This window comes from Mustela lutreola, chromosome 3 (genome assembly GCF_030435805.1).
Source record: "Mustela lutreola isolate mMusLut2 chromosome 3, mMusLut2.pri, whole genome shotgun sequence".
NCBI lineage: Eukaryota > Metazoa > Chordata > Mammalia > Carnivora > Mustelidae > Mustela > Mustela lutreola.
Window position 1 is genome coordinate 117,887,057 of NC_081292.1, and position 23,941 is coordinate 117,910,997.

Below are 23,941 nucleotides of genomic sequence, written 5' to 3' on the forward strand. Positions count from 1 at the left end.
ACCATGAGGTCCAAACAGAACAAAAGAACTATCATATGATAACTTTGCCTAAAGTTACAGTTTTGGAGATAAAAAACATACTATGGAAAATTAGAATGATGTAATTCTTTATGCATAGGATAGAATGTTCAACATAAATTGACGTTTGCATACCAACAGACTACTCTGGCGCCTGTTTTGCAAAAACACATATACTTATTACACACGGTTGTCAATAGAAGGTCAATCATGTCCACCCGTAGTCATCCATGGCTAAATTGTTCCTGGAAGAAGCCCATTTTGTCCTTGTGAAGGATGACAAATGAGAGTTTTGCTGTGGCATCTACCTTTCTAAATGCCAAATGATCTCCTGGCAGTTTTCCTCAATGTAAATATTATGAATTGCTGAAGAATCCATCATTTTTCACACTTTATTGGTTTAGACCCAGGTGAAGTCCTCTGGGCTACAATGAAGTAACAGAGGAAGCAACATACCTAAATGTTCCTTAACTGTCCTTACCTGTGCATTAATCAGCATCTGTCTCAACCTGGTTGATTACAGGAGAAGATGTATCAGGGAGTCTCTGCCCAGCATCTCCGCCTCCTGAAAGGATGGCTTGTGAAATCCCCTGCCGGATGGATTGTGTGCTGAGTGAGTGGACAGAGTGGTCATCTTGTTCCCAGTCTTGTTCAAATAAAAACTCAGATGGGAAACAGACCAGGTCAAGGACCATCCTGGCATTGGCGGGAGAAGGTGAGTAATAGTAAAGGGTTCGACAGTGGAGTCAATTGCCCAGTTCTTATTCTTTTTCTAGTAGGCAACTGAGAAAGTCGTATTGTGGAGGTAGCCACATACAGGTGATAGCTCTATTGCCTTAATCAAAATGTAGTCTCATTTCCATGCATGCCTTTTCTCTTTAATCCTCTAGTTACTCTAGACTGAGTACTGTATTTACATGAACTATCTTAGCCCAAACTTATGTATTGGCCATGGCAGTCAGATGGATGTTATTTTTCATTACACCTTCTTGGGGATAAAAAAACAAGGTGTGACTGACACACATCCAGCTTCAGATGGCTCATACATTTGGGAATATAATTGGAATATGCCTGGTAAAAAGGGCTGCAAATGAGGAATCAAGAGATATGGCTTCTTGACCAGGAACTGCTACTAACGTCGGCCTGATTTCCTGTTCTGTCATGCTGGTGTGTTGTTAGAGGGAAGAAGATGAAGGCTCTGAAAATGGCTTTGAAGAAGCTAAAATGTGCTATGGAAATGTAAACGGGTGACATCAGAACAAATTGGAGGAGCAGCTGTTTCTATCATGTATAGCAATGGTCCCTGTCCCCTGACGCATGTGTCCTTTCTTTCAGGCTCTCCCTTGGTTTTGTCTGCCTATGGCTCAGTTAGAACAGCAGGATAGTGTGGCCACTAGCTGTGAGGAGCTCCTTTTGAAACAAGATTCTGTTCTGTGATCCTGAAAAATGGAGCCAGGGTCAAGATGAATGAGGATTTTCATATTCTTAAAGTGCAGTTGCTTCCCGCTCTTGTCTTTTATATTTCTGGGAGGAGAAAAAAGTCAGTAGTATTTAATGGGAAAAAAATAACAAGAATAACAAAACCAAGGTCACAAATCTTTTTGAGCATTTGGCCCACTGAATAAAACATCATAGGGTGGAAGAGTAGGAAAAAAATCAATAGTTTAGATAAATGCCAGTTTTTACATGGATATAAAAATGTGAAAGAAAAGACAGTAATGAATTTTGATTTTCTGACTCACCCAGGAGTGTAAGGGTGCACATCTGTCTGGTCTCCCTGCCAGTGGATAACACATTGTCAGGTATTATTTCAGAGTGTAAGGATGGGCTCTCTTCTGCCAAACTTTAAGAGACACTTCTGGATTTCTCAAATTGCAGTAAAATGCATTGCTTGATGGAAAGTGGGTGTTTTGAAATGATTCTCTGAGAAAAATAATGCTCTCTTAGGAAAAAGAGGCCAAGTACAGATAATGTGTGTGTAAGTGTGTGTATTTGACCTGATATCACTTCAAGGTCATGGCTACTGTATCTAACTGACTAATTTATGTAGTCATCATGTTACTAAAATAAAAGCAGATTTCTTTGGAGTTTATCTCAGAGATACAAAGGTGGGAAATAGAATCTGTCTTTTTTTGTTGTTGTTCTTATTGTTGTTTTTGGTCTAATCCATGTATACTGCTACCTATTAGGAGGGAGAAGTGAAAAATATTGCCCTCTGGTTGTACTCAGGACAAAAGGGCCATGGCCCTAGAGTGGGCAGAAGGGTACAGAGACCAAGCCTTTGGAATCTGTGTCAAAAATACCATCTTTATGGACCATTAAAACAGCAAAAACAACAAAAATAAGAACAACATAACAATAGCAACCTGGTAATAACAACATCAACAACTATGTATTCTTTTGGATTTTGATTTTCACAGGTGGAAAACCATGTCCCCCTAATCAGGCCCTCCAAGAATATCGTTCATGCAATGACCATTCCTGTATGCAGCTCTACTGGGAAACATTACCTTGGGGCCCCTGTTCTGAAGACACATTGGTAACTGCTCTTAATGCAACCATTGGCTGGACTGGAGAAGCTACATGTGGTGTGGGCATTCAGACACGGAGGGTCTTTTGTGTCAAGAATCACGTGGGACAAGTGATGGCTAAAAGGTATCACCAATAATTTATTGAAAGTGCATATAAGCATTGCATAGATGAGTATTTTTAGTCAAAAACATTTATCAAGCAACAAATATGCTTCAGTCTGTGCTGGAGGAAAAGAATTTTGTTTCGTTTGACTCTTAAAGACTAGAATATATCTCTCAAAAACAAAGGTAGAGTTATAATATGGATCATTAGTAAGGTTATAATACATGCATTAGCCAGTGGAAAGTAAGTGTGGCCCACAAATAATCAATCTGTCTGAGTAATCCAACATTTTCTTGATCCCATCTCAGTACTTTTGGTGTTTTTTTCAATCATGTAAAGACTAGGTCAATGTGAGGCTAAGTTCTCCACTTTGAAAGGATAGGGTTGTGTTAACACTCTCTGATGGGTTCCGTTGATCTCTTACACAGTGGGCAATAAATCCATATAGCCATTTGAATAGACTAATTCATGCCTGTAAGTAGGTCGTGATCCCATACATGTTAGACTCTGCACCTGAAGACAGATATTTAAAGAACAAAACAAAACAAAAGTAGTAGAATAATTTGGATGTGGGAAGTAGGATATAGATATCAAAAAGGGTCAGGGACAATTGCAAGTGATAGAGGAAAAGAGTAATTAGGCAGAGAACTCAGCTGTGGGAGTTTTATTTCTAGACCAAATGAGGAGGTGTGACTTTTCCTCAGTCCATGTGGGAAGCCTTGTGGAAAAGAAACTGTAAAGGACCTATGAAGTGTACAGTGACTGGGTAACCATTCTGTCCATGGAGATTTCCTAATGGCTTGTTTCAACTAGGCTCTTCCTTGTGGTGGAAGACCCCACCCCCATCACAGAAGTGATATATCCCCAGGATGGGCATGCTCCATCTTTTGTCTAGGGTCACAAACAAGGCCACTTAGAGCTTTTCTCTGGGAATTTCTGAATTGGGAAAATGAAACCTTCTTTTCATTCTGATCATGAGGCTCTAAGTATATGAATTGACAGTTGCCATAGGCATGGTCCTGGAAGAAAAAGCAGGCAAGGGGAGTGGAAATGATGCTCAGAAAGAAGCAGAAACTGAAGGAGAACATTTTCTGGCAGCATCAAGCCCTGACCCATCCTTTTGAAGATAACCCTACCCTTCCTGGCAACGTGGGCAGACACATTGGCTCTTCCTCTAATTCTATCCAGTTTGCATTGCTGTCCTAGGCAACTCAAAACACCTGATTAATTTCACCTTGGGGCACCTTGATACTAGCCTGTGGGGCTTATCCCAACTGGCATGGAAACCACAATAGTTATGTGAGGAAAGTCGTAGGAGCTCGGTGGAGGGAAGTGAACCACTGATGGCAGAATTAGTGCTGACTGGCCAGGTCCTGCTGGGGTTGGAGCAACCTCTGAGCTGATGGCTGTGCAGATGCAAGTGGAGATGATATGACTTGCAGTGAAACGTAGTCCAGAAGACCTCCCCTCTCTCTCTTTCTCTCTCTCTCTCTCCAAGGGTGGCTTCTAGAGGGCTGGAGCTGGATATTCTTAATTGCTGCAGCCCCACACGCCAACACAATGTCTGACATATAGTTACTGTATAAATGGCTGGAATCCAGGACTGAACAAGATTGATATGTAGGAAAGTTACGGAGTTTAACAAGGATTGGGTATGAATTGCAGAAGATTGAGAAAAGCTGAAGTCTATCCTTTGTTCAAGAAAAATTACGTGATCTACCATCCTACATTTTGGCAAAGGGGACTGCCGTAGAGAGTAATGACTAGATCAAATGTATGACCTTCTACTCTATTTAATTCATAAATATTGTTTCTGCTTTAGATCTGACTCTACATTGCTTGTTCTGTTCTTTGGAATATCAAATTATGTCAGTTGTGTTTTGCAACTTTCCTGGTATGCATGGACTGATCAAATCAGTGAGAGTTATAGCCAAACATGGACAAAAATATTTTACATATCATGTGGCTCAGGTGCAAATCTAAATCATGGGGTTATGGTAAAATCCTAAAAGCCTTCTAAAGATATTATGCAGACATGAGAATTTCTTTTATCTTGGTCTGGGTTGCAGCCTTGATAATGTTCATTTTTATGATGTAAATTTTCAGCTGCTTAAAAAGGATGCATGAAATATCAGCTTGAATATACAAATAAAATTAAATATGGCTTAGGTATGGTAGTAAACTCTACATATAAAATGCAGCAAACTATTATTCCTTATCGTGATGAGAAAATTTGGCATGCCTGATGTCTTATCTTCTCCCTGACACAAACTTTATAGCTCTAAACCAGAACAGGAAAAATCCACTTGATATGAATACGGTTTGCTTATTCCTTAGCAAAGGGACATTAGAATTAAGAGCAACACCAAATAAATTGTCACATTTAAAGGACTGTTTGGACATAAAATTTGGATTATATGATCTGGGAGCCCCTTTTCTATTTTTATAATTACTTCAAATGACAGTTGTTTTTGTTTTTTTGTAAAAGTCTGAGCACATACATGTCATTATTGTGAATAACCCCTAGTTCTGCTCAGCTTACCATCACAAAAAAATGAACTGTACAGATATTTTCCCTAACACACACACACACACACACACACACACACACACACACACACAGGCATTGCTGATTACTTTTTACACTGTTAATGAAGCTGGAGACTTAACAACTTAGGTTGAATTCTTATTGTATGTCTCCAAACAACCCTGCTAAATATGAGGAACCTGAATTGACTTGAGTAAAATTTATGAGAAATTTTTAGGTTAAGAACATTAATTGAGCTAAGAAATTAATAACTAGTGTCCAGTGAAGCACATAGTGAGATAGTGAAACTATCATCAGTAGAAAATATATTTTACTCTGTCCTTTGGAAAAATACCTATTTTTGTTCTTTTTTATGTGAAAGCTGTTGCAGTGGAAAGATACCCTGCCATTTGTGAAATCCTTGGGGTGGGGGTATGGGAATAGGAGTAGCAAAGGAGAAGGAAACATCATAAAGAAGGAGGGGCCTTCAGGGGAGAAGGAAGCAACTCTCCACGGAACGGATGGGCTCATATAATGTGTTTTATCTCCAAGCCCACTGTATTGGGAGGCAGAGTTCCTAGCAAGTTCTCGCTTCCCCGGTTTGGCGTTTGGTTTCTATTCAGTTGTATAGGTGAGACTGTTACCATTGTATGAGTAATAGAACTGATCATATCAGAAAATGAAAACTAGCCAGGGCAGAAGTGGAACAGAAGTGAGAGCTCATTGGGATAGTTCTGGGGTTTTGTTTGGTTTTGTTTCACTGTTCATTGTTTTTTTTTTTCAGTTGCATTGTACAAAAAATAATATTAAAAAAGATTAAAAGCACACAATTTGGAGCCTTCCGAAAGTCCTGATAAGGCACTTTCTGCCTTTAATGTGAAAACACCTGGCATTGTGTAAGATAGAATAATACAGAGTTCCATTTAAACATTTAATGTTGACAGAGTTGGCAGGTTTGCCCCAATAGCTGACTGAGACGTGCACTGGTTCCTGGGTAGGAGGACTGATTAAAGAAATGGAGCATTGTCTCCGCATCTTGATTATGGAGGCGTAACTAAAAAATACCTCAGTTTGATGCATTTTAGCACAGTGCTTATAAGGAGCCGAAGGCTATGGGGTGACAACGAGATAAGAGTTATAGAGCATTCCAGTGCTGGTCCGAGGAAATATATGTGCTGAAATGAAACACACTGATCCTTTTATTGAGAGCACTGCCAATCTGGAGTCTGAGCATTACGTGAAATTAGGAAGTATAAATTAGGACAAAAGCTAAGGTGCCATGCTTTGTTTACTAACTAAAAAGTGAATCCATATGTTTCCCTAGGTTTTAAGGCTTTAATTTTGTTTTGGAAATGGCCAGATGAATTAGCCTAATATCTCCAAGGATTTATTTATCTTCAAGCTCCAATAACATTGAATACTATTCAATCATTCACCTGCTATTATTAAATATTTACACTGAGCTAAAATATGGCACTTTGAAGATATGATATAAGATGGAGTTCCACCATCAAATTAAAAATTAGTTTATGTATCATGCATGCATACACAGGGCACACAGACACACATAGACAGACACACACACACACACACACATATACGCACACACACAAACAGCATGAAAGTGGTCAAAAGCCTTTTTTTTGGTCAACGTCCATACAAGAACACAGAAAATAAACCTTACAGTTTTTCCTGTATGGAAGTGGAGGGCACACATGTTGCTAATGGTCAAAGAGAGTATTTTTGAAGACTATGAAGAAACTTATGAATATGAGAAATATGATGATTCTTGAAGGGGTAGACATCATGTGAATGGAAAGCAAGAGGAAGTTGAACCCCTGCAGCAAAGGTCAACCTTACTGGCAAAAGAAGTGAACTAAAAAACCGTTTTCACTGACAAGAGAATATTTGGCTCCTGTCTGACCAGAAATCACGTTCCAGTTCATGGCCTCTATAAAAGCAAAATAACCTCAGCTTGATCTTTGCCACTGAGGAGATGATACTGTTTCTCTCTTATGGACTGAATGGAAGAACATGCAGAGAGAAAGGGGCTGTATTAGGAGGAGTGGGTACTATGCACAGCGAGTGTTTATTTTGAGTGTTACTAATCAGGGGTAAATCACGTAGGCAGTGTCAGTTCCCTAAAAGAAATGAACACCTACTCCTAACTGAAGTGAGCAAAATCCCTGCAGGATCAGCCTTCCCTCCAGAAAGCCCGAAGCCAGCGCCACAGTTATTTCCAGGCTATGTTGCCCACGGATGAGTGAATTCGAAGTGGTTGGTTGGGCGTGGGGCCCCTGCTGCCCCACTGAGCATGAGGGAAGCTGGTGTTGCTCAAGTCACACTTTCATTTCTAGCCATACACCAGGCGCTGTTGGAGAGGAGTTAGAATAAACAACAGCTCAGTTTAATTTTACTAGACCTCAGAGCGTGAATAAAGGACTTGGGAATGGTTTTAGCGGCTTTTGCTATCTCTAGTAAAGTATGACATAAATTTTCCTTACCTGAGTAGCTTGTTTAAGTAACACTATATTCTCACAAAGACACTCTTCTTCCTCTTGTTTTGTTTATTGAGTTGATCTCTTTGATAGACGGCATTTCTGCATATGCTAAGGATGATTAATAATAATGGCAATAATAATTTTTTGACCAATTCTGTTTCTGTGAGGGTCTCCATTTTCCATTTTTATCCAAGTGTTACATAGTCCTTAGAAGAAGTAAAATCAGAGAGACTAATGACGACCAGCAGCAGGTCCCACCCATCTCCTGCTCCGTTTAGTGTCCCACATCTCAAACACAATCACAACTACATTTTAACAGTTGTTCTATGTTTTCTGTCTGTCTCCTCTGTCTCTGTCTCTGTCTCTCTGTTTTGACTTGGTAAGCCTTCACATGGTTCACAAGTCATAATGACATGCAAGGAGAAATATAATATATAACAGAAGCCTGATCTGATGCTTACAGCCCTGCTCCCACCCCTCTCTCCCTGCTCCCTGTCCGGCCACTGGCAGCCACTCATAGTGTCTTACCTCCATCCATTGTATCTTTAGGTCAGTACGAGCAAACACAAGTGTTTATTTTTCATTCTCTTCCCTTTCTCATGTTTACCTCTTAACTCTAGATGATACATTTCCCACATGTCATTCATACATCTCCTCACTTATCGATTTAAAATGCCCGTTCTTTGATTCCCTCTCATGAAAGCAATGAACTTTAGTCCATTTACACCAAGTCCTGTCTCAAATCCCAGATTGTTGGTGTTCTGTGAGTAGGTTGCAATAGTATTTTCAATTGATCTTTTTAGAACTTTATTTCTGTTTTCATTTATATTTATTTTTTTTTTTTTTTTTTTTTTTTTTTTTTTTTTTAAAGATCGTCACTCGGCCCGCCGGCTTTGTCAGATAAGCACATCCAAGCCTCTGCTCCTTGTCTCCCTCCCCTTCCATGCCCCCTGCTTTGTCCATGGTGTCTTTACCTGATGGTGGCCCGAATGATAGCATGTACGTTCTGTTCCACGGTCAAGTTCAGTCTTCCACAGTCTTATATATTGTTTTTCAAGTTTTAAAACCAAGAAAATGTTTTCATCTTGATCATTCTCTAAATTGATGAAGTCTGACGTCAGCCAGATTCTTGGATGACAAATCTTTCTTCCTCTTCTGCCACATCCATTATCGTCTATTCTCTTACTTTTTCTTGATGTTTAAAAACTGGACAGCCTTTGCATTGACATGTTTGTCATTTTGTATCCCGTTGGTGGACATTTCACCTGAACTGTCATTTTTTCATCAGCTCTCTGTGGTTTTTTTTTTTTTTTTAATTCATTATTGCCTCACTAACTTTATCTCCTCCATTTTCTCTTCTGTCCTTCAAGAAGGTCTGTTGATTGAACTTGCTGCCCTGGTGTTTTGTTTTTGTTTTCCCTATTGTAAGTTTTCTCAAATGGTCTCTCCCCATGTGGCTTTGGGTCCATTGATGATTATTCCAGTGCCTCAGTTTACCATGTAAAAATGAAGGTTATACTACCTCTCACTGTTGTCATTAGGAATAAATGAAAGAAGCTAGCCAAAGCCCTTAACTCAGCACTGCCTACTTAATACCAGAGCTCATGCTGTTAAGTCTTACCCACATGGCATTTATGTGCTTTATGAGGAACTTCTGGGGAACAGAATTTAAAATGCAAATATACGTTGCTGAGTGCTTTCCTATTTTACTTTTTGGCATATCACAGTCTTAGAAGATAATGTAGTTTTTAGCCCTCTGTGTTCATAAAACAAGTAAGCAGGCAAGAAAACAAACAAAGTCTTGATTGCCATTTTCTGAGACTTTAGTTCTTCCAAGTGATTATGAATCAATTGACTATAGATTTTCTTCCCAAGTGAGAGCATTTATTATTAGCAAAATAATGGAACTGCAGTGTTTCTCTTGTTAATGCTTGTTAGTATATTTGACATTTGCCATCTGTCATATTTTGCTCATCACTCTACATGTTCTGAAGAGATACCTGCCAATCGCTTAAATATTTTAAAATTCTGTTCCATTATCAAAGAGGTAGAGTACATTTAAGTGGTTTTCAATGATTTTTGTTTCCCAGTATGGTCATATATTCATATATTGGCTTGTATTTTCTGATCCCTTTTGTAGAATATCACTGATTTGATATATTACCCTGAATAAAATGCTTTTCAAAAAATATATCAGATATGTTCATTCTGAAAAAAAAAAAAAAAAAAGCCATTTTGAATTGATGCTGATGATGACAGTTTCTTGTGAAGGCATTTCCTTTCATTAGTTTCAGGGATTGCTTTTTTCCTGGATGAGTGGGAAGTATTTTGGTCTTTAGGTCAAGAGAGCTGACATTGCCTTCGACTCGCTTCTGGCTGGGAGCCCTTGGGCAAGCAGCCTCCTGGCTCTCTCTTCCTTGTCTATTGAAGGAACATCAGGGCCTCCATGTTTTCTGTTATGAAATCCTACAGTTCTCCGCTAAATCACTTACTTCTTCCAAGAGGCATTGATATTGTGTCTTCACATTGACAGATGTCCAGATTCAACTCGGCCCGAAACAGTGCGTCCTTGCCTTCTCCCGTGCAAAAAAGACTGTATTGTGACAGCTTTCAGTGAGTGGACGCCCTGCCCGAGGTCCTGCCAACCAGGTCGGTGCATTCTGGTTTTAGTGCTTTTCTTCCTACCGCCTGAATTGTATTCCCCTACTGCTAAATAAATGAGAGGCTATAGAATGTGAGCATCCTTCTTTTCCATTTGCATGTCCCCCTGGCACACACAGCAAATATGGTTGGTAAAACTTGTAAATGAAGTCTTGGATTTCCAGATCCATCAGGACTTGGCAGGGAAAACATATTCAGTTAGTAGATGCCATAACATCCCCGGAGAGCCTTGCAGCAATGCTCCTCCTCTGGGAACCCTGTTGCGGTGTTTTGTACAGCCATACACATGTGGTTCCTTATAAAGCCTCATCACCGACACCGTTTCTTTGTGGCTCTTGTGTGCTGGGAGTCTGACTGGAGGCATCTTTATTTGCCTATAGGGCCTTAAGCATTGTGCTTCCATCACTGATAAATATAAGCCTATGAAAGAACAGGGCAGATATGTAAAAAGCGTTGAATTTGTGTAGGAATTGACAATATAAGATTTGTGTTTCTTTAATATAAATGGTGATAATTTATACAACTGGGTGTGTTTGGGGGCAGTGATCTGGGATACTTAATAACTACATCCTAAAAACACTCAGGAGTTTCTTAGAAATGTTTATTGTACCCCCTCACACATCATAGCCTCCTCTGGGTAGTCATGTCCTCTCAGGCAGGACAAGGCTGTACTAGCCTCCTGGTGGAAGGGGCAAGGAAGCACTGCATGCAGTTCTGGGGGCAGAGAACCTTCCCCAGAGACTGAGAGCATTCACACCATTCCTTGGGAAATTCCATCCCTGAGCATCCAGGATGCCCCACATTTTTTGTGTTACACGCTATCATGGGTGTGATGTGAAAAGAGGACCAACATTGATATAGTTCTGCCCCTGACACATCAAACCCTCGCAGTGATCAGTAAAGGGATAGTGGCAGCTACAGAACATTGTCCCCATCAGTGTCTTATATTGTGATATTGGGGAACCTGTTTAAGGTTTTCATAACCTGTGCCATTTCATCTTCGTACTGTTCTTTTGTCACAGAATTAATATGGTTGTATCCAGTGAGCTTCCTTATGGATAGCATTTAAATGAATAATTAGGATATGAAATAGCCTTGAAAAATATAGTAGAATATTTTTCTGATTTTTTGAGGAATTAAAATAACAGTCCCTTCCAGACACTTTTCCAAACTTACTTTCTTGAATGGGAATATAAAGTAAGTGAGCTGAATGAGCAAGGTCATGCCGCTTCTAGACAGAGCAGGACAGAAAAGCTATGAACCATTTGAAAGGCGGCATCTAGGAGGCTGACTTTTGGAATTTTAATGGGAATACATTTAAAAGACATTCAAAGATAAGTAAAGATAAATATTGGGAAAATGCAGGAAAATACAATAAGCTTTGATGAAGGAGTTTTATTGAGATCTCCCCATGAGAGATTAGCATAATTCCTCTGTTAAGTGATTATGAAAAAGACTGAATTAACAGAATATCCCCCTGGCAGCAAGATATTGGTGTTGGAGCTGTCAGGGTCCCCTGATGCTGGGGAGGCACATTAGTTTTGTTGAGCCAGTGCGCCCTAGTGGCCAGAGATTACTTCGGCTGCTGCTCTTGTATGTACTCTACATTCAAGAAAATTCTCTGTTGCCTGAGATCCTTCCCACACTGGCTAAGGATGGAGGAATCAGAGAGCATGGGAAATAATTGCTCTTCCGGCAATTTTAAATTTTATTTCAATTTTCAGAGATTCAATTAGTTATTTAAATAGTTGGCATTGTAATGAAAATGGTTCTCAGCCTCTGTGGTCTTTTTTTTTTTTTTTTTTTTGCCTCCAATTTTTCAAGCCTAGGTAATTCTTTTCACAGCCCGGCAGCCAGGGGACCTGGAGGAGCAAAGATTCAATTTTCAGATTTATTCCAATTTTCCACTTCAATCCTATTTACCCTCATGTTTAGTTTATACCTTGGAGCCAGTATATTATTAAATAACTGTGGGTTAATTAGAGGGGGCTATGAGGAGGAGGAGAATACTGAAGGAAATGGTACCTCTAAACCTGTGGTCCTCAGACTTTATTGTTTCCGAATTATCTAGAAGCATTACTAAAATGCAGGTTTTCAGCTCCATAGCTAGAAATTCTGATTCAGTCACTTTGGGAAGACCCCCCAAATGTGAGTTGTAAGTAGCTGCTCCTCAATGGTAATGCACTCTCTTTCTGATGATTTAAAAGCAAAACAAACAAACAAAAATCTGTGAACAAACACTGCTTGAACTCTGGGCATACGGTCTGTTTTGTAGCTTCTTGAATGTATTATGTTCTTCCCAGCTCAGCCGTCGTAGAGTGTGGCAGCTAAGAGCACGACGCTGGAGCCCGATGGGCAGGGATGAGTCTCAAAGTTTGTTCTGTGATGGGGACACATTACTTCATCTTTCTGTGCCTCAGTTTTCCTTGTTTATCAACAGGGTTAATAGTCACAGCTACGTATATGACAATCACCTAGAGCCCTGCCTTGCATGGAGTAAGCACTGGGCAAGCGTTTCTGTAGTTGCTGTGGGCCTTTGCACCTGTTGTGTTTGAAGTTGACACTGTATTCAGATGCCCCTCCTGTTTTGACTCTGTGCATCCACAGGGACCTGCATTAGCAGACTTTCTTCAGGAATGCTTTACTCATGTTCCAGATCTCCCAGATGTGTTAGGCTGTCCCCAATATACCTCATTAACTAGATCATCCCAGGGCATCCTGCACATCCCCTTTTATGATATCCCCATAGTTATCTTTCCTTGTCAATATTGCCCTTGCTCTAAGTCCATGAATGCAGAGACTACTTCTGTCATCTTCACTGCTGGATCCTCTAAACCCAACACAGTATGGGACATAGTTGTCACTTGATAACTACTTTTTGAATGGACCGATGTCCTGTAAAAAGAGAGAATGGTGTGACCTTGAATCTAGACAGGATACTCTCTGTTCTTGAGAGTGTCCTTCAAAATATACTTTGGAGGGTCGCCTGGGTGGCTCAGTGGGTTAAAGCCCTGCCTTTGGCTCAGGTCATGGTCCCAGAGTCCTGGGATCAAGCCCCGCATTGGGCTCTCTGTTCAGAGGGAGCCTGCTTCCTCCTCTCTCTCTGCCTGCTTCTCTGCCTGCTTGTAATCTCTGTCAAATAAATAAACAAATTCTTTAAAAAAAATATATATATATATATATACATATACATATACATACACACTTTGGAGAATGGTGTTCTTAAATAATACCTTTCAAACTTAAATGCTCCTATAAATCCCCTGGGGATCTTAGTAAATACAGATTCTAATTTAATAGACCCAGGTGTGGCCTGGAATTGTACCTTTCTGTAAGCTCCCAGACAATAACTATGTTTTGGTTATGAGGCTCCAAGATGGAATGAGGTTCATTTGAAATTTTTGAGCAAGGCAAAGACACGGTCAAAGTTGTAAAGTGAAAAGCATAGCCTAGGAACAAATCGGCAGGTGATGACAGAGGTTAAGGTACAGTGTTGGGTGAAGAAAAGTGGTTTAACCCACACTGAAAAATCAGGAGAAACATGGGCCAGAGCAGGTGACAACCTTGGCTCATGAGGAATGAGGAACTCTTTTTTTGCAGCTGTGGTTTCAGATTGGTTCACCAAGTTTATGTTCACAGTCCCCAAATTTGGCTGCATAATGGAATCATCTTTAGATCTCTAGAATGCACTTTTTTTTTTTTAAGATTTTATTTATTTATTTGACAGACAGAGATCACAAGTAGGCAGAAAGGCAGACAGAGAGAGAGAGGAAGAAGAAGGCTCCCTGCTGAGCGGAGAGCCCGATATGGGGCTCCATCCCAGGACCCTGAGATCATGACGTGAGCTGAAGGCAGAGGCTTTAACCACCCAGGTGCCCCTAGAATACACTTTTAATTTATGTTTGGGTTTTACTTCAAGACACTATGATTTAATAGGCTTTTCATACGATCAGGGAATCACTGGGTTAATATGAACCTCAAGCAAAATCCATTTGGAACCTCTCAGAGAGCCACGGTGGCTTCGGGGACCTGAGCCTAGGAGCGATTTGTGCCTTAGCAATGGATGAGTTGTGTCAGCTTTTATTTGGCCCTGGCTGGCTTCCTGAACTAAATCCTATGACTTTAAAGTATTCTCAAGCTATGAATATCTCTAGCTAGTAGCCAGCCACTGCTTCTGCCATCATTCTCCTCCTCAAATGTGTCTCTCTTTAAATGCTTAATGATAGTCCCACACTTTTCTATGCAAATCAGGTATTTGTCAAGCTGTGGACCAGTTGTGGCCTCTCTGATTTTTAAGTGTCAGGAATAAATACACCAAAGGATCAAGAACCAGTCTTTGGTACTTTTCTTGCTGTTTTCTTTTCTTCTTCCTTCAGCCTATGGAGCAAATGCCTGCCTGAAGTAGCCAATGGTATTTGCTTAATAACGACACCTGTTTTCGTATTATAGAGGTTCTCAGTCCTGTGCAGTTTTTTGTTTGTTTGTTTGTTTTTCAATGCATGGATGTCCAAGACTCTCCCTAGCCCCTGTTAGTCAGAATCTCTTCATGCTGAAGGGACATTTGCAAATTACAAGTTTCCTCAAGTGACTCCGTAAGTGGTAAGGATGAGAAATACCCATTAAATGCTTTATATGGTGCAACATGCCATTACATACATTTTAACCAAATGTAGGAGATCACCAATAATTGTTCGTTTGGGTTTGGTTGGGAATTATCTTGGCCACTGCTCTTGTAATCATCACGCTTCATGTTTTTACTTTAAAGTCACAGATCAGTACTGATTTTCCAGGAGTTCTCTCAGGTTGTCTTTAAAGGGGCTTACTTTATATTTCTAATGCTGAATTTTGTGAAGTTTCAGACATACATAAATTAATAGCATGTTAATGCTGAATATTAATGATTACTAGAACGTTCTCTTGTGTAACCATCACCAAGTGAAAACAATCATCAATTTGTTTTCCCGTGCTCTTACTTTCCCTGTGTTACCAGCATCCCCCTTTCTTTCACCCAACCCATGGATTATTTTGAAATAATTCCCAGATGTGTGTGTCTACCACTTCTATAGAAGGGAAAATATGTAGTTATTGGGCTGGAAGATAAAATATACCATATTCAAAATAGCTCCTCTTTTGAATTCCTAGAAACCACAGAGCTAATGTTTAATTATTTGTCAGTATCAATAATTAAAGGCTGAGGGAGCTCCTTGAACTTTCATCTCAGGGACAAGCTGGAGAGCAGTGTCATGGAAACAGGAAGGGCTGCTGGGATTTGGTAGGAAACTTCCTTTGGTGGTAACCTTTGTTCCTGTGTCAAGCCTCCTAGAGATAGGTCTTGAGGTTTTCACTATCAAAGAGAGTACTATTTTTTTGTTTGTTTGTTTGTTTGTTTGTTTGTTTTTTTAACTGCCTAGATGGTGTGGGCTAACAGTTAAGAGCATGGACTCTTAAGTCCCATCTTTGACACATAAGTCATTTCAGACTCCCTTTCAACTTGCTGTGTTTCAGTTCCGTTCTGTCTTAAATGAGATAATATTGGCATCTATTTCCTAGAGTGGGTATAAGGATTAACTAAGACTAGGGCACATTAAAGAATGTTCTGTAAATGGAGATTTATTAGCAGTAGTGGTATGTAAGTTCCTTAGGAACAGGGAACTTATCTTTATTATGTTGGTGTCCTGCAACATCTAGACCCCCTGTGCCAGTATGATGGCACTTGTTTCCATGTCCGTGTTTTTCTTGGACAAGGTGATAACATCTAGAGGGCTGTTGTTTTCTGATTTCATTTATGAACTTGCAGTGCTTAGCACGATGTCTGGGACATGAAGGGCATTCAGCAGTTGTTGTTGAATGAATGAATACATGAACTCTGCATCTTTCCCACAACCAGTTCTAATTCCTAAAGATTTTGCTTCCATAAAGATGAAGTCATAGCATTAACACATTATTGAGTTGGTCCAGGCCAATTAGGGGGAAAGATATTGGTCTTTTAGAATGTTGGATTAGTCAAAAGTCACCTCTCCTAGAATCCAGAGTTTCTCCCATTCGAATGTGAACTAGCACCACCCTCTCTTCATTGTCCTCTTTGCAGCACACAGGATTCCCTCTTTCTCCTAGCAGTCCCATCTGTGCTTTTGTCTACCTGGGAAGTGGTGAATGGGGTACTAATTTGCATCAAATAATGAGGAATCTGGTGTGTTTGAGTAATCAAGATTTGGGCCTGGGACACTGGCCCCCAAAAATAGTGTCAAAAGAATTATGATGGTCTAATGACTTTCTTTGAGGAAGTAACCTAAATTTCAGTCACCACCTCTGTAAATATTAGATGTTATCTATTCCTGAGTGTTTTCGAATACATAAAATAAGGTGCGTATCCCACATACATGTCCCAAGCTCCAGCCTCCCAATGCAGAGCATAGGTGACTTTGTTTTATACAGGCTCCACCAGGGATGACTTGCCATCTTTAGTCTATAATTATTTTTAAAGATTTTATTTATTTATTTGACAGAGAGAGAGAAAGAGAGAGAGCGAGCCCAAGCAGGGGGAGCAGCAGAGAGAGGGAGAAGCAGGCTTCCTACCGAGCAGAGAGCCCGATGCACGACTTGATCCCAGGACACTAGGATCAGCACCCAAGCAAAGGCAGAGGCTTAACCATCTGAGCCACCCAGCACCCCTAGTCTATAATTTAAAGCCCACATATCACTACATTGTCCTTGTACTCAATAAATGTTCCTGAAAATTTAGTAGGAGGAGTGACAAGTACTTGGGCTTGTGGAGATTACAGTTCTCAATCATATTCCTGCCAAACTGAGGAGTTGTGCTGATAAAAGCTGTAAAAGACACTTTCCCTCAATTCAGGGGGGAAGTAAAATAATGGATAAAATTTTCTTAATTTCATGTAACTTTTGCTCTTGTATGTTTGTTTTTGTTTGGTTTAGTTTTGCTTTTAGTTAAAATTTGGCACCTCTGTCAGCCTCTTTTAAAACCCAGTATGAGGAGGATTTGATTTGGGAAAAATAAAATGAAATTGGTTTGGCAACAACAACAACAATTAAGACTATTTCATCAGAGCTCCTTGCCCATTTCCCAACATGAGCTGCTGCTCAGAGGTCGGAACTCGGCTGGTGCGAGCTACATCTCAACTTCAGAGGAAATATTAGTCTACATAAGAGCTGACAAGGAAGTGTTCTCAGTTCGCACTCTTCCTTCTCGCCCTGACCTCCTCTTCTTCGGCACCAGAGATTGATGTACAGCTACAGGGGCCTAGAGTTCACAGCATCACCAGCTGGGATTTTTCCTCACTTCCTACAATGGCCCCGGGAGTTGGGTGTAATCCCATATGGCTAAAGAGGTGAGGAGCCCCCAGCTCCGAAGGATGAAGTAACAGGTTCAAGGTTAGCTGCCATGCATGGCAGAGGCACAGCCATTGTGAAATGCAGATTCTGTGACTCCAGAGCCTGCCTGTTTTATCCCACCACAAGTTCTTTCTCCTGACAGTAGGCACAGCTCGTTTTGCCTGTGTATTAGCAATTCAAGAATTTGGAGCCTAGGACTCTCAAACCTGTGAAGGGTCATGACACCTCACAGACCTATCATACATTGCTTTCACTTGTGCTGTTTCATTGACCATTGGACAGTTTGGTGAAATAGGAAGTTGTTCTATTAGAGCTGCTCCAAAGATTAGGTGAGAGGATTGGTCAAGGGAAGGACTCCTGATCACCTGGGCCAAAAGGAGCAAAGGGCAGATAAAAATACCCAGGTTACATTAAACTTCCCACATTGCCTTTCCTGGTGAGCCTATATAGTTTTATATATATATATATATATATATATATATATATATATATATATAACTATATATATGTATATAGTTATATATATTTAAAAAGCTAGACAAGGTCAGACTTACCACTAAAAAGCTGTAATATCAGCATGTCTTTGTTTCATCTCACTGTCTCTTCTTATCAAATTAATAAAAGCTGTAATTTATTGATGTGCATTATCCTATTCTTACCTCAATCCTGTATGGGAAGAACTATTATTACTCCATTTTACATATGAGGAAATAGAGGCTGGAGGATAGGACCCAAGATTGCAACTCTAATAGAGGGCAAAGCCACATGGAAGCCTAGGCTCTTATCCACTCATTCAGCAATAAACATTTGCTGAAATATCAGTGCCTTCTAGCCATAGTGCTCAGCACCATGTGCAGATATGCAGACTGGTGAGTAGAGACAGATCCTTCCATCATGGAGGGTAGAGTCTACTTATAGGAAAATGGAGGCATTGAACCCACAATTACCCAATGTGCATGCAGATACAAATCATAATATGTGCTTGGTAGAAGATCAAAGTGCTGTGAGAGAAAATAGTAAGGAAAACCAGAATTCTGCTGTCAAGGATCTCTTTCTCCTTATCTCTGCTGCTTGCCCAGATCCAACCAAGGTGTAAATCCTTTCCTTTACAGAATTTGTCCTGATGCTGCTGCTGGAAGCAACCATTCCTCTCTTGAGTCCCATAACCCTGTCTGACTTGCTTGCATTCTAACTATCGGTAAAGGTGTTTTGTGTGTCTCTGAAGGGATGTGAAATCTTTGAAGGCTGGAACCCTTTCTGCTTTCATTCCCAAAAGTGCCTAGTAATATACTTAAGACAGAACAGAACTCAGTAAATCCATGTCAAATAAATGGATGCCAGTTAAAAGCAACCTGCTTAAGCAAAGCTAGCAAATTGCTGAGAGGAAAGTTGATATGCCTTTACAACTAAATTTCTTTCATAAATGATTTTGTAGCTTACTACAAGAACATGCATTGTGATGTCAGTGACAGAAGATGTAGGACATAAAGAATCAGATTTATCTCCGGCTTCCTGGCAAACATACAAGTTTAAAAACATGGTTCATCTTTTTTGTTTATTTGTTTACACACTCATTCATTAATTCACTCATTCCTATGTCCATCAGTCTGTGTGCTTACTATTATTTTGGATAGAATCATATGGGTATCTCATGGGAATCAGAGCCTATTCAATTGGTAATTCCCAGAAAGCATTTTCTACTGCAATTCCACATTCCAACCTAGGTCACACCAACTAAGGCAGTGTGTCCACTGGAAATGAAATAAAAGGTTTCATGGTTTTAGGTTTGTGTTATTTTAATAAAACCCAAAGGTATAATGTTGAAATGCAAAATTATGGTCATGTGGCCCAGACTGGTCCAAGAGTAAAACAATAATTTTTTTAAAAGTTTTGTTTATTTGACACAGAGATAGAGAGTACAGGTAGGCAGAGCAGGAGCAGAGGGAGAGGGAATTGCAGCCTCCCCGCTGAGCAGGGAGCTGATGAGGGACTCAATCCCAGAACCCTGGGATCATGACCAGAGCCAAATGCAGCCGCTTAACCCACTGAGCCGCACAGGCACCTGAGTAAAACAATAATTTGATCAGATTTCTCAAAGTGTGGCCCATGCATTCCCAGCTCAGAATTACTGGAAATGCCTATTAAAATCCAAAGAGATTCTGACTTTGAGGTCAGGACTGGGCCCTCAAAATCTGCCATTTTTAAACCAATTGCCTTAGTAATACTAAGATACATTAAAGTTTGAGAACCCTTGAACTATATGGAGACATTTAATTTAACCATTAGACAATGGACTATTTAAGAAATGTGTAATTTGCATTTACTGTATAGTTCTAATCATTTTAGTTTTCAAGGATCCAAAGTTTTTAAGCTATAGTAGGTTAAAATGGCTTGTTGGGAAATGATAACGGAAAATCTCACAGATATTCAAAAAGAAGGGGAAAATATCCCCATGGACGTCATGGAAACTAGAAAAGCAAACAGGAAGCGAGGCTTCACTCTTCAGTTTCTGGTCCAGTGCACTTCCTCCTGTCTCTGCTTCTCTGTGTACACCTAGTGACCTGCTTCTTGTATTGGACCATTTCTGAATCTGTATGCTTATAACTAGCAGATACAGAGCCCCAAAATGGCTGTCCCAGGCTCAACTCTACCACACTTTCTTTAGTTAAGCACTCCACATGGACAGAAAGTTACCTTCTGGCTCTTTATTGAGATTACAAGAAAGAGAATCTGCTGGTCCGGTGTGTGTCAGGCCCTCAGCCACTTCAACAGCTTATGGACCAGCTCCCTCAGTTCAGAACCCATCTGATAGGGGAAGGGGACAGTGTGCAGAAAGGTAGCAGGAGATGAGTGCAGGAGCATTCTCCTTAAGATAGGGCCATGGTTGGTTGTTCCCCCACTGAGACTGACCTCTCTAGAACACCCAAACTCAGTTCTTTGGAAGAGAATCCAGAACCTGACTCATACCCTCACTTCTGCTTCATCCAGACTCTGTAGGTGCTGAACTGCAGGGAGAGGCATGGCGAAACCTACCTGCTTGATTCCAAAGCAAAAACCATCCTCTTTCACTTCAGAGTTGGTTTAGGAAGAGTGGTTTACATTAAGTAGAAATACAGAAAAGGAAAACTGAAGCCCCAGGCAACAGAAATGCAGTAGAATTATGTGCTCATGTAAAGTAGAAACTGGAAGGAGAAAGAAAGCTCTCGCCCTGAGTATGATTGGAGTCAGATATTTTACTTCTATCAAACAAATTGTGCAGTCTGTGTGTACTTGAGTTCTTACCAAAATGTCTAGGCTGGGATTTCTATCAACAGTCTGTCATCAACGGTGTCGTCTTGGTTGTCTTATAAAGTAAACTAACATATCAAACAAAACAAAATAAACAAAAGCAGGCAAATTTCTTAAATGTAGATTTGGTGCATGAAGTTCCACTCTTTATATCTGAAATCCACTGTCTTCCTTCTATATTTGCAACTAATACTTGCTACAAAGCATTATTAATCTCCCTCATTCAAAAGTCAAGCTACATTACCATCAATAAATCCTGTGGCTCATGTGGATATTCATAATAATTTATTGTTCGCCTTGGTAGCAAAAATCCCTGTTTCTTCAGATATGAATGCTCTTTCTGTTCAAACTCTTTTAAGTTCTGGCTGGTTTCTTTCTCCTATCCCTAGAATGCTCTGCAGGTAATACAATGCATCACAATATAATTTCTCTTTGCTTTCAGAGGTAAATAAGCTACCTTTCAGAAATTAAGTTACCCATTCTAATTAGGAGTTTATTTTTAGAGTTTCAATATACTTCTTATGAAGAAATAGAATAAATTAGTTGTGATTTAGATGGGGTATTATTTGTTTATTAAATAATTTTCTATAAGTAAAGGAATAAATTATTTATCACTTCCTTGGCTTTGATCCTATGTTATTATGATTCTAAATTAGTGTATGGTTTAAGGAGATTTTTGACTCACTGATTAAATAATATGATGGTAGATTTGTAAACTCTTTAATTTGTCTTACTACAATGAAGCTTAGGGTTAGAGGTAGAGCTAAATGCTGGGATCCTAATATGTCAACTTGGAGCTCCAGGTTTTATAAAAATGTCAAATAATTTACATAAGGTAAAAAATCAAAAAGATAGAACTTGCTTAAATTCATGCTTAAAATGAGGTAGATTGCTCATATTCGAGACAAACAACTTTTAAGTCTTCCTAATAGAGAACTCTTCACTGGATATTCTGCTAATTTCTTGATATTCCCTCAAAAGTAAGTTGTTAAATGGAAATAGTTCAGATAGGAATATCTATTGAATGGCATGTTTTCAGTGATAAGTAATGAGTATGCTAGGAATTGTGAATTCTTTGCCAGTTGAGGTCTTTTCAGGTTAAACTTAGATTGCTCGGATACCTAAAATATGCTTAACTTTATTTAGAGACCTTATGAATGATCATCAAAGTAAGAATATAGACCATATGTACAATGATAGATTCTGTGGGAAATGTGCTCATTTCTAACTTGAGCCAGCAATATCCTCTTCTGCTCAATGACCAAATGCATTTTGAACTGAAATTTATTTATATTCAGTTTAGCACTTAATTATATTCTTTCTTGAATTTTTCTCTAATTTGTTCATGTGTAGTGGAAAGAATATAACATAGTTATGCTAGACTTTTAGTGTTGCCCCTTAGCTGTGTGTTCTACAATTTAGTTATCCTCTCTGAAACTCTATATGCTCATCTGTAACATAGATATAGCATGTAACGTCTGTAAGACAATTTACCTCCTAGGGTCTTCTTATCCTATGTGAAGAGGCTAGCTTAGCAGTAGTTACTCAGTGTGCACCGATTCGCTTCTTGTCCTCCATTTTGTATTTCATCTTGCCTGAGTAAGCTGTATGATCTCTGGGTATTCAAGCTCAAGCAATAAAGTTATTAGTTTTATAAATGAAAGATAGTTAGAAGTGTATTGTATGTAGGTGTGTAGTAAGAATGAAGGAGAGCAAGAAAGAGAGAGACTTTCTTGTAGCAGAAAAATAGTAGGAGTTTAATAAACATAGATTGCGTGGAACATGAAATACCGTTGTACATGAGCAAGAAGCACACATTCGGTCTTGGACTTTGAGGGAGTCTATCTTTACCCCACCCATGTTTTCCCCCACCCAAATTTAGAAACAATTGAGAATTAGTCAAAGATGTTGGGGATCAAAATATCAGCCGATCCTCAACTCTATAATTAGATAGGCCTAACCACCTGGTTACAGCCCATGTTTAGACAACTAAAAATTTGATGACCAGGGCCCAGAACAGATAAAAATATGTGCATTCTAGGGGCGCCTGGGTGGCTCAGTCGGTTAAAGCCTCTGCCTTCGGCTCAGGTCATGATCCCAGAGTCCTGGGATTGAGCCCCGCATCTGGCTCTCTGCTCAGCCGGGAGCCTGCTTCCTCCTCTCTCTTTGTCTGCCTCTCTGCCTACTTGTGATCTCTCTCTGTCAAATAAATAAATAAAATCTTTAAAAAAAAAATATGTGCATTCTATGAGCAGATAAATCCTAAAAAACAAGAAGGAGAGAGATGGAAGAGCTGTATTTGTCCACCTCCTTCTCCCAAAACCATGATTTAGATGCTCCTCATCTTTCCCAAAGAAGACACAAGTGGGGAAGAGGGAGAAAATCCTGGGAAATGAGCATAGTAGAGGTGGATATGTCCCTTCTCATGGGAGGAATCATCTAGGGGACTCCACCCTCACAGACTGGTACTAGGAAATTTTGTAAAATCCTGTTCCACCTTTCACTGTGTTTTTTACTTTTCCATTTAGCTACCTTGGCCTCCTTTCTGACCAAGCTTATTATATCTCGTTCAGACATTCACTGGCTGTACCTCCTTCCTACAATGCTTTTATCCCTGAATGCTTTTTGCCTAACATTTTGGTTTCAGTTCAAATATCATGTCTTGATGAGCCTTTCTCTGACAGCCTTATTAGAAATCCCCTCTTCCCATTCTCTTTCTTGCTCATACACAGGTTTCCCTCATAGCACTTAACCATTCTCCCAGTTACAAAGTAAGCTCCATAGCTTGTTCACTGCTTCAACACACTGAAGAGTGGTTGCCCCGGATTAAGTGCCTAAATGGTAATCGAATGAAAGATAACAGATGAATGTATCAGTAATTCAGTAAACTTTCTGTAGGCTTCACTATATACCAAGCGTTCTGCCAATTGCTAGTAATATTAAGATTAATAAGATGTCA

General features: G+C 39.8%; 1 protein-coding gene across 1 annotated transcript in view; it reads left to right on the forward strand.

Moving 5' to 3' along the window:
- The window catches only part of THSD7B (thrombospondin type 1 domain containing 7B), a 733,321-nt gene that overhangs the window by 351,759 nt on the left and 357,621 nt on the right, over positions 1–23,941 (forward strand). The window contains exons 7-9 of the mRNA XM_059166739.1: positions 542–733; positions 2,439–2,673; positions 10,214–10,329. Of these exons, the coding sequence (XP_059022722.1) occupies positions 542–733; positions 2,439–2,673; positions 10,214–10,329 (543 nt within the window). The remainder of the gene's footprint in view (positions 1–541; positions 734–2,438; positions 2,674–10,213; positions 10,330–23,941) is intronic.